At 38.3% G+C, this 11,396-nt stretch overlaps 1 protein-coding gene across 2 annotated transcripts; it reads left to right on the top strand.

Moving 5' to 3' along the window:
* Window positions 1-46: 46 nt before the first annotated feature.
* SPC25 (SPC25 component of NDC80 kinetochore complex) lies at window positions 47-3,463 on the top strand. Of its 2 annotated transcripts, none has more exons than XM_021534755.2 (7): window positions 47-103; window positions 353-521; window positions 610-675; window positions 1,450-1,596; window positions 1,742-1,846; window positions 2,165-2,263; window positions 3,208-3,463. In XM_021534755.2, the coding sequence occupies exons 2-7, from the start codon at window positions 368-370 to the stop codon at window positions 3,339-3,341; spliced, it is 705 nt and encodes a 234-aa protein (XP_021390430.1). In that variant the 5' UTR covers window positions 47-103; window positions 353-367; the 3' UTR covers window positions 3,342-3,463. The 2 variants fall into 2 exon arrangements, with proteins under 2 accessions (XP_021390430.1, XP_031361280.1); XM_031505420.2 differs by lacking the exon at window positions 47-103 and adding an exon at window positions 189-271.
* The last annotated feature ends 7,933 nt before the right edge of the window (window positions 3,464-11,396 follow it).

Raw genomic sequence — 11,396 nt, 5'->3', positions numbered from 1 at the left:
GCAACGGCCGGCCGGCCCGGCGGCGCTCAGCCAATCAGCGGCGCGCTTGCTGCGGGCGGGCGGGCGCGGCCGTTGGCGGCGGGCAGCGGCGCGCGCGGACGCGGTGGGTGCGGGCCGGGCCCGGCGCGGGGGCGGCCGCGGGCCGGGGGCGCCCAGGGGCGGCGGGAACCGAGCGCGGGAACCGAGCGCGGGAACCGAGCGCGGGAACCGAGCGCGGGAAACGCGGCTCCCACGGAGCCCACGGTGACAACAAAACCACTTGCGCGAAGAGGTTTGAACAACCAGCGAGGCGGTAAAACCGGCCCGAGCGTTTGTCTCTGCCTCCCGTGTCCTGACGTCTGCTCTCCCCCAGGTTCGGTACGGCGCTATGGGTAACGCACCGGCGGAAGATGAAGTGGCACTCTTTGAAAGAGATATGAAAGAGTTTTGGGTCCAGTTTAAAATCAGTTATGGCACTGAACAGAACAATCAGACTTCAGCGCTGAAAGATTTGTGCAAGGAGACTTTAGAAGCTCTTGCAGGTACAAAGGCTCTATGCTCCTGTTAACTCTGCTTTTTGCGACTTGTCGTCAATCTTCTTCAGATAACTGAAGTAACTTTCCCTTACAGCGAAATGGTCCAAGAAGCTGAAAGAAGAGGACCTGATGATTGACAAAATTCACGAGTGTGAAAATGGTACAGTTATTTATTATGTCCAACCTTTATAAAATTAACTTAATACACCTGAATAGTATGTATGTTTAACTTCATTCTGATGTTATTACTTACCTTTTTGAATGTGAAGACAGAATTAAACCCAAACATAATGGGTTGATTACAATATGAATTTACAATGTAAATTTCAAGTCAAAAGCAATTCGTTGAAAAATTTCCTTGATGATGCAAAAATATGTTTTCTGCATAGAGCATAAGTATTTAAAACAATAGAGTATCAGAATTTTCTGACTGCAGTAGGAAAAGTAAATTAAATTGCTTAATAAAGCTAAGTACTGTGTAGTTATGTCTTTTCCGAATTAGTAAGAGAATACTGTCAGCTCATCAGTCTAGGGTTAACTTAGCTGAATTTTGTAAACTTCAGAATATCAGGTAAAAATGATTGCAACTCTCATATCAGTCAGTGTTTCCATTCTTGGCATTCTGTCATTACCTGTGGGCAGGAGCCACCATCTTCCTGCTTTGAAGATGTGTATAGTGTTGGCACCAGAAACAAATTTAATCTCATTAAAGTCTCAGAGCAGCTCCATACTTCATAGCTTTTTAGGAATAACTTTCATTTTAAGTTTTCATTTGAGGCTCTTGGTATAGTTAAGCTGACTTCACTCTGCAGCTGTGGTAGCATGCATTCCACTGTGTTTTATTAATATAAATAATTTCAAACTACTTAAGTTTTAAATAGCAGGGACATACTTAATCAACTGTATATGTTCATATTTTCTTGCCTCCTTTCAGAGATTCTCCAGCAAAGCAAATATATAGCAGAAAAGGAACAGCAATTGTCAGAAATAAAATCAAAGCTAAATCAAGAACAAGAGCAGCAGAAGAAATTGACTGACAGCATCCAAGAGCTTGAAGAAGAGTTGATGAAGAAAATGGAAAGTAAGTAAGAAAAGGATAAGTAATTTTCTTAATTGAAGGAGGGGTTGTTTTTAACATTTGGTCTTTGTGGCTTTTCTGCTGTTCTAAATGGTTTTTTATGTGGTTGTTTTACCTTTGTTACTTACAATGGACTTTTAAATTCTAGTAAAAGCTTCAAAAAATAAAGCTGCCGAGGAGAAAGTGGAAAAAGTGAGCAAGATTAAAGCATTGTTTAAAGAGCATCTTGCGTTGGAGATGCGTAGAATTCCGGGTAGGTTTCTGTATTTTCCGTAGTTTCTGTGTGCACTGATACAATATGGTTCATGTTGGATTGTGCAGTGAAGAGCACACAGCTTACACACTTGATCAGTTGGCTTAGTCCAGCTGCTACATTTGTCCCTCAAATGGCAAAATATGCTAAAATGCATTTGTCTTGCAAAAAGGCCAGGGTTGCTTAATTTGTCTAAGAAGTTCTAAGTGTTCTAGGAATATTAATTGAAACTAACTTTGTATTGTGATTTTTAGTCATCACTGTGACTCTGCAGCAGAGGTTAGTGGTATTAATTAATTCTGTTTGTGTTTATTTTAGATGAGCAATTACAGTTCATATTCAGACACATTGACCGCAAAGATCCTGATAAGCCGTACATTTGTACCCTTTCCATAAATGAACAAGGGGACTATGAAGGTATGTGAATTTTGAATACTTAAGTAAGAGAATTGAATCTGACACCTCTGTTTGAAAAAAGGGGGGGAGTAAAGTGCAGTTTAGTTGTAATTTTTTATCTTCCAATTGCCAAATGAAAAATCTTGCAGTGGTAATATTTTTTCATTAATTATGTTTATCTTGTTAACTTACATGAAAATATGACTGCTTATATTCACTGCCCTCCATTTGTGGAGGTGCTGTTTACTTTGTATCAAGCAAAGCAAGAGAAGGACCATATACAAAGATGAGGATGCTTCATTTGTAATTTGTTTCTGCTACAGCGGATGTGTATGCTGATAGGCATATTTCAACTTGTTCCAGAAGCCTAGAGGGCAGAAAAAGGGTGACATAGGTGAAAGAATAAAATTTGAAATCCAGCATTCCCCTTCTGTAAGGGCACAGCCTTTTGGATCTCAAAGCTGGTTTAGCTATATGGATTTTACTTCAGTTGTGGAATTTGAGTGCTGGATGGCTTCTAGACAGGTGTTACTGGGGCTCTGCCATGCCCCTTGGTATGAACTGAGCAGATTCCCAATTTTACTAATTCAGATTTAAACTGCTGAAGTTAAGTCTATCACACGCTGGGCTACATCAGTTTACAATCTGCTTGCCAGCAGAGCAACAAAACTGTTTAGGAATGTGTTTCAGTTTTTGAGCAGGCTATGGATTCCTGGAAATTGCTGTAACAATTCAGGCAGGAGCACAGCACTGAGTGGGAGGTCAGTAAATCAAAAAACCTGTTATGTTCTTTGAGGCTTTCTCTTTGCTGAAAGAAAATGAGGCTTCTCAAAAATAATGCAGGTGGAAATGAAAACATAGAAAGTTAACAAAGTACGTCAGTATTTCATAGGTGCAGGAAAACACTAGTAATGATTTATTCTTTTAGTAGTAGTCTAATCTTTGGCAAATTTGTGTCATTTTAGTGACTTCCTGTACTCCTCCTCTGGACTGTATGGCAGAGTTACAGCTTAAACTGAGAGAAACTAACAATTTTTCTGCATTTGTTGCCAACATCAGAAAAGCTTTCACTGCTTTATCATATAAACAGTCTGCATGAATCTGGTTTGTACTTCTCTTTCTGGCTAATAAGAGTAGAGCACTCTTACTCCCTTCCTGTTGGTGAAATGGTGTATTTATCCATGTCTGACTCTTAATTTCTAAATAAAGATAATGAAAGCACTATTTTAGTCTACTGTTATCTGGACACATTTTGGATCATCCTTTGAACAATAGTATCACCAACTACTGCCTTAAATGAATGTCTCTGAACATGTAAATTTTGATCGATTACATGCATTAATGATGTAATGGTTTGTATTTAGCTGCCCCTGGAGGTAATCAAAATAAACTACCTTCTGTAGTTCGTGTATCTTTTCCAAAAGCATTGATGTCTCTTTCAAGTTTATGTGTAGTTGAAATAGGCTTGAAACCTATTAAAAAAAAAGTGTGCTGAAGCTTAGCACTTACTTCAGTTACTTGTGTCATAGGTCATTGTCTTGATTTTTACCCTAACTTGTACTCTACAGTGTTAGCATTTCTATTCATGCATCTAAATGGTTGTTTTTCTTCTGGTCTGTCAAACTTTGTCATTGGAAATCTTTTGACATGGCAAAGTCTATATTACACTGTATCATGTATTAAAGTACAATGAAGTATAATGTATTCAAGTATGAAATAGAGTGGTGACAGATAAATCATGTGTGTATTTTGCATCTTACCAAGAAGACTATTATTACCACAATGCTCAGCTTTGATTGAAAATGTTCTTTTTCTATCCTGCAAACTGTTTTCATTTTTACAGAATATTTAAAAGGACTGTTGCAACAAGAAAGAAAATGCTTCATTTGATAATATACCATAGTTCAAATAAAGTCTTGACTAAGTTCAGTCCTAGATATTCTAGTGAATCAAAAACTAATATGTATGACCTAGTCATTTAGAATGTTTAAATCTGGTGATCAGATATTATCTGATCTGAAAAGATGTTCTTAGTACAGTTGGGAATATTTCTCAGTCACATGTGAGCTGTATTTTAAATAATTTGGTTTGTCTAAACTTAACCCATATACCTTGATGGATGCACCACAGACTACACCCTCATCTTCTCGGAGCACAGCTTAACATTTCTTCCATTTCTTCTTCCCTAAAGGACATAATTTGCTGTTTTCTAAATAGTGCATCATTTTCCTTGGTGTGTCCTATTGATTTTTTTTCTTGTGTTACAGCCAGTTATACACAAAGAACAGTAAGAAAGGTAAAGGTGCCAACTGATTAGACTGCAATTTTGGAACAGAATTACAGCAGAGAATTACTAAGCTTTACTATAATGACATCTCAAATAAAACAAATCCTCAGTTTCTGCTTTGTGTCCTTTCTCAGGACAAAATCTGTGTCCTCTCTGAGAATTCTGTAACTGGCAATGCTACAAAGAGGCAAGGGATGGGAACCTGACTTCAGGGGTCTCATTGTTCATTAGTGGATTTGCTTCCTTTTAATCAGATTAACAGGATTTAAGTTGCAGGTATTTCTTTCAACTAATTGCTTCTACCACTAAGAGAATGCTGTAGGCATTTTAAGGACAGCAGTAGATTAGCCAGGAGTTTAAAAAATGTATTGAGCCAGCTGTGCACTTCCCACTTGTGTCATCTCTTGAGGCATTATGGCTGCTGTTGGCATCTCTTCCTTGTCCAGAAGCCCTTACCATTCCTGGGGGAAAGCCTGTCCCTTCTGGCTTCTCACTAAGGGCGTTGCCCTCACATGCAGAATGACTGTTCATTTGAAGCATACCCTTGCCCTACTTCACCTGTCTGTGCCGAGCACCTCTGAGCCGCTCTGAAAGGAAGCTTCAGGATGCTCAACCAAATGGTTTGCAGCTGTAGTATGAAAGCAAAAAGGCAGAACACAACCTCCTCATTTCCATGATTTCAAATGGAGCTGTTTAATCATTAAGGCTGTATGTTTTGCTCAGACACCCTCTGTAACACTTGCGAGTTGATCAAGTTCATGGGAGAAAGAAACTGAAATGCTTTGAGTAATGAAGATAGATGTTCAAAAGTAGTGCCATTTTCTTTTCCTTTTAATCACAGGCATAAGTAGTTGGTGATAAAATGAATTTGTCAAGATTGCTATACACAGAACATAAAATATGTGACAACTACTTTATTGGAATATACATTCTTAGAAAGTATCTAAAGAATATGATGAAATTATCTAGAGAATATGATGTGCCTGGTTGTAAATGTTCTGTGCGTATGCCTAAGCAAAAAGTTTGGAATTAATTTATTGTGTGTAATATAAACCTTTACAACTCCTTTTGGAGCTAGAATAATGTGCCTGCTTATATTTGCCAGAGCAAATCAGAGACCTTAGTTCCACTAAAACAGAGCCAGGCATTCCAAAAGTGGGTTAAAGCTAGGAATGTGTATACAATACATGTGCTTTGCTTATTCTAAAATATGAGTAAAACTGGCCTGTGACTTCCATGAAACAGTCTCATTATAGTGAAAGTCTTGACATTTTAAAACCTTTAAGTGTGCACTTAGTGCTTATAGAATGCCACACACCTGGATGTGTGATAATTTGGAATGTTCTATTTTCTGTTTGTTATGAAGCTTCACAATACAGTGATATCAACTAATAGAGAAGACAACTAGGATAACACAATAGACTGACCCAGCAGGTTCAGCTGTGGGGAAGCCTGTGTGATGGATAGTACACAGATACAGACTGAAATGTCCCAAAGAGCATGAGGGAAAGCTCTTGAGCTCAAAAGCAGTATACAGCTGAGAGGCTGTGACACAATCAGCTAATGCTGGTGCTCCATTTATTAGCAGGATCTTAAGGCAGACATATATTTTAATGAAGGTCAGTAAAGGCTTTTTTCATAAATCACTTTGCCCAATGCTGAACATTTGCTTTCCCTTTCAAAGTGCTGACCAATACTTAGATACCAAGGGTCAAGTCTGAAATGGCATGGGCCATGAACTAATGCTGACCATACAGTAAACTGCTGATGTACTGATGCTCAGCACCTCATCAAATTTATCTCATTTGTAAAAATCTTGGGGAAGACTGTTGAATTTATGAGATACTGGAAACACCCTATGAATTTAAAAACTGCCAGGAAGACAAAGTAACATTAAATGTTAATAGCATATGTATTAAATATTAAATCACTATTGTTTGTATGCTACTTAGAGGTCAGATTTCTCTTAGCCCTGGCTAACAGAACAGTTCTTTTACACACCTATTCAAACAAGAGTGGAGGTAGTTACTCTTGGATGTTGTTAGATGTATATTGAAAAGCAAACAAACAAGTACTGGCTACAGTTGTGAAAATAAAAAAAGACATGAAAGTTATGCTGTGCTTGTATCATACTATCTTCTCTAATATGTCAATAAACTGAATTTATTCAGTACCTTGAAATTGTCTAAATTAGTTTTGTCATCGTAATACCGTAACATTGCCATGAACTCACTTGTGATTTATAACTTTTTAAAATGCTTGTGGAACTTGACAGAACAAAGATATGCACGCATACATCAGTCCCACAGGCAAAGTAAGAGTATGTATTTTAACTGTGTGAATAAGTTATACTAAATGACTGTGGTATTAGTCTTACCTTTTTGAAAGCAATAGCTGCAATTCAGTTATATGAGGCATTACTGCTAAAACAGCATTGTATGCCTGAAGGGTTGGGAGGAATGGCTCTGACTGCCAGACAGTGACACTACGTTATTTTTATCCATATTATCCCTAATTACTCTGACAGCTCTAGACACATAGACCCCTTTAGAGTCTTGAGTTTATAAATAAGTTGTTGCAACAGAAGCAGAGGCAATGAAGCCTGATTTCCTACAGATCTGTGGGGTTGTCCTTGAACAGTGCCATTCTCTTCACTGTGGTATTCAGCTCTTCTTTATAGTCTAAGGATCAGAGCCATAAAGCCACTCCTGAGTTATGCCAGTTTGGCTCCTGCTTTGCTGCTGCTAAAGCTGCAGGACACCAGTTGCACCCTGCCTGTTCTTGGTCCAGTGCATTTATCTGTGGTTCTCTCTCTGTACCTGACTGCTGACTCTTAAGTACATTATATGGACAGGGATAATTGGCACATAGTCTTCTTTTCAAATTTGGACTAATTGAACAACACATTCAAAAATTGTTGGGGAGACTGGCAGAATCTAAAAATAGTGTTTAGTCATACAAACGTGTGGTGATTTTTCATATGACATTTTTATAGATATATATATAAGTAGTTATGCACTGAAATGATTAATTGAAATAAGATACAATTAGCTTCAGTGTGATTTTCTTCCTCTTCAGTCCCAGCATGTTGAACAATGCAAATTGCTACTGACTCACCTGTTTTGTGACTGATAGATAACTCTCTATGTGGAAACATGCTCTTTGACTGACTTGCCTCAATGGATTATTTTGCACTGGCTACTGGATCGTGGCCTCAGTTCTTCATTATCCATTATCTTCTACACCACAGCTTCAGCTGGAATAACTGGCTGGGCAGAGAAACAGGTCTGTTAGAACACCAGCTGTGTATCACTATTTTGATTTAGAAGCATGCCACACTTCATACTGATAGCAATTGCAATTACTACAAAGAAATCCAGGCTTTTAAGAGAAGACTGCATACCTTGAACCTTTTGGCTAAGGTAGGAATAGGTCAAAGTGACAGGTGACCTAACGGGTGGTTAACTAGCTAAGTTACAGCACAATACATTAATGTAAATGCTTGCCTCATAGGCAAACAACTAATACTTATCTTCCCATGCAAAGCTAATGAGAGAATTTTGCTTGTTTAACTCCATGTATGATACAACCTCATAATGGAAAGACAACACAGCAAATCAGTAATTTTATTTTTTTAGTATTGTATCAGCATGACTTACTGACCTGTATTTTCCTACACTTACTGCAAAAGTAGATAAGCCATCCCATAAACTCATGTTTCTAAAGGAAAGAGGAAAATCCTCTTCTGGCATGCAATTCTCAATGCTGTCAACTGCAACTCTGCAGCAATCACCCATCCTTTTAGGCTCCAACCTTCTCTAAGGTTAGTCCACAGTTCTGACAGTCTGCTTGGGACAGTAGTACAATAGGGTTCATCTTTACTAAATCTTGTGCTAATGGCATCCATTGAAACAAAATATGAAATCCACAGTCAATGTGAATGCAATTTACATAAGAACGATGGTCTACTGTTCCCAACTGCTCCTGCTATTTATTTCCCTTTGCTATTAGCAACCTGTTCTTCTTCTCCCAAATAATACAGTTAGCACTCTATAATAGTTACCTGTCAAATCTTATAGGGGAGTTCTATGTAAAACAGCTGTGTTTGTGCTGGATGCTTGGACAAGTTGCAAAAGTAGTGCAGACCATCACAGCTCAACTATAATGGATGTAATCTCAATGGTTCACATGCTCCTTAACAAAAAGCCTTAGAAAAAATGAGATTCAGTTAGTAGGAAATTGGTATTAAAGTGAAACAGTTATTTACAAAAATCATGTGAAAAGGCACCTGCTTCTAGTCTGGACAGCAGTCCTGGCTGTTGTTTACATCCACAACTTGTCCAGGGGGTGCCACAACTTGGGTCATCACTTCCTCAACGTTGCTGAAGGACCAAATGTTGGACCTGTAATTGAGCTAGACTATTTACATGCAAATCGTTTTCTGGAACTGAAATATGATTAGACTGTCCCATAAAGTAACAGCTATGGGCAGTGATCTCACTTGGGAGATAGTTCCATGAGAAACCACATAAAAATGAGAACCAGGAACACCTACATGCTTTGGATAATTTAAGTTTAAATTAAGCCTAAATGAGGGAATAAGCAAAAGTAACTATGAAAAAGCAAGCCTTTCTGATGGGAAGCAGTTCTTTCAAAGATACCTTGAGGGACCAAGAGTAATTAAAATTACCATTACTGGGAATTAAAAGGTGAGGTTATCTTCATGATAGGCTCAGAAATAGGACATAAAATTGCTAGTTAAATTAATGTGAGAAAGCTGACACAAGTTTAATTAAGAAAGGATCACATTTAATTTTTGGATTTCAGGATTTTGTGAGGGGAGATTGCAAAAAGTTGTTGTAAATATGCAAGAAATGTGGCAGTTGTGCAGGGACTTTTGCTTGGTTGTTCTAAAAAATCAAGAAATAACCTGCACAGTATTTTCTAGGGAGAGTACCTTACACTTTGAAGTGTTTAAAAAGTATAAAAAAACCCACCCACTATGGTGTTTTTCAGATGTCTACAAAAGAGCATTAATTTAGGAATGTAAATATATGTTGCCAGCAGTACCTTTTCATCTGATAACTGAATTATAGCAGTTACATTACAAGTAGGTCATGTTGCTCTTACAAAACCTACAATACTCAACTTCTAATACTTACTTGCACTTTCCAGAGACTAAAAGCTAACAGTTCTGTGTCACATGTAAACAATTACCTTTGAAAGTCAGAACCTCAGGAAGATGTCAGTGTTGCACACAACTCTGCATTTAAGAAATCCCTCTACAAGAATAATCACTGGTTTGGCAGACTTGGGGCTGGAGAAGCTGGGTATAAAACACAAACTGTCATCCTCTTCTGTAAAACCCACTTAAGCTGTGTAAGAAGGCTACTGGCTGATTAGAGTAGACAGTGTAAAATCTGTCCAGGGGCAGGACTAGCTGCAGCAGAATGAATCACCAAAAAGACCAAAAATCTCAGCACAACTTAGTGAAACAAGAACCCTCCACTCACACTAGCAGAGCTGGGACTAGCTTCCCTCCACATAAGCTCCCAACCTCTGTCCATCACAGCATGATGAGCTACTGAGTCATGCAGAAATTTGTTCACCTGGTATAGCTACACATTTGGATTCTCTTCACTCACCTTCTACATCTACAGGAAATTGTGTCACTGCCTTCTAACTCTCCTGAAGCAGCAGACCTGTTGTTCTCTGAGAGCCACTGTTCCCTGTACAAAGGGTCCTTTACAGACTTAGACCCAGAACATAAAGGTCTTGCTCTTTATCATGTTATCCTGAACTGTGTTCTGCACACATTGGCTCTCCCTTGTCCTACATAAGTTGAGAAGCATATGTGGCATAGAGAGCAAAAGACATTACACATATCACTGGACAATATTCCACTTAAGTAAATCTCTTCAGAAATACCTTCAATAAACATGAACAGAAATGCTAGATTAAATGTAACACGAGAGTCTATATATTATCACAGAGCCATATTAACAACTATAATTGCTAAAGATCTACAGTTTTTTAACACAATGCAAATCCCCAGGTTTACTTCTCTTCAGTGGCAAAACTTCAACTGATGTGTGAAGATCCCTATATGACTGATACTTGTGTTATGAGAACTGTTGCCTAAATTTCCTGCTGAAGTTACCAGAATTTTTTCAGGCATCCCATTTCTAAATACTTCTTCGTCATCTTTTAATGGTGCACCAGAGCCTGCCTGATAATGGTGTTTTGTAGGCTTTACTCTGGTGAGCTGCAGCTTTTCCTTAGGAGATCCACTCCCAAGAGTGGCTCTTTTCTGTCACTTCCACAAGAGGTTACTAGGTGGTGCTTTACTGAGTGACAGTTTTGCCTAAAAGAAAACATTTGAATGTGTATTTCTAAAGAAACTCTGCTCATCTAGACTGAAAAAAGACAGCTTTTCCAAAGTGGGCCTGGCTGGACATTCAGGAGTTATTACCATGAAAAATTTTGATGTTTAAATCCTTGAAAAATATCCTTTTTTTGGTAATGAAAATATTTTGTTTGTATAGAGAGAACTTGATCTTCCACCACTTCCTGTTACAAACAGTTTCATACAAGAAATAACACAAAGTACTGCAGTGATGAACACAGCAAAGACATACTTGGATCTGTCCAAAGAGTGTTGGAGTCTACAGTGTGGGTAGCAGTCTTTGAGCTAAAACAAAGGAAAACATTGTCTGCATCTCACAGAAAAAATAAGAAAACAAAATCTACATTTCTAATACTTATGTTTATTATGAAACCGTCTCCAAATTAAAATAGCCCACAATACTGGTTGGTTCCAGAGATTTTATGAGGAATAATTATTCTCCATATTAGAAAAAACCCCAA

The sequence above is a fragment of the Lonchura striata genome, chromosome 8, assembly GCF_046129695.1.
Source record: "Lonchura striata isolate bLonStr1 chromosome 8, bLonStr1.mat, whole genome shotgun sequence".
NCBI lineage: Eukaryota > Metazoa > Chordata > Aves > Passeriformes > Estrildidae > Lonchura > Lonchura striata.
This window is presented reverse-complemented; position numbering and strand designations above follow the sequence as displayed.

Bases quoted from the DNA above. Each gene is read 5' to 3' on its own strand.
- SPC25 (XM_021534755.2), top strand. From the start codon at position 368: ATGGGTAACGCACCGGCGGAAGATGAAGTGGCACTCTTTGAAAGAGAT. The intron at 676-1,449 runs GTACAGTTATTT...GCCTCCTTTCAG, and splicing joins AATTCACGAGTGTGAAAATG to AGATTCTCCAGCAAAGCAAA. The intron at 2,264-3,207 runs GTATGTGAATTT...GTGTCATTTTAG, and splicing joins TGAACAAGGGGACTATGAAG to TGACTTCCTGTACTCCTCCT.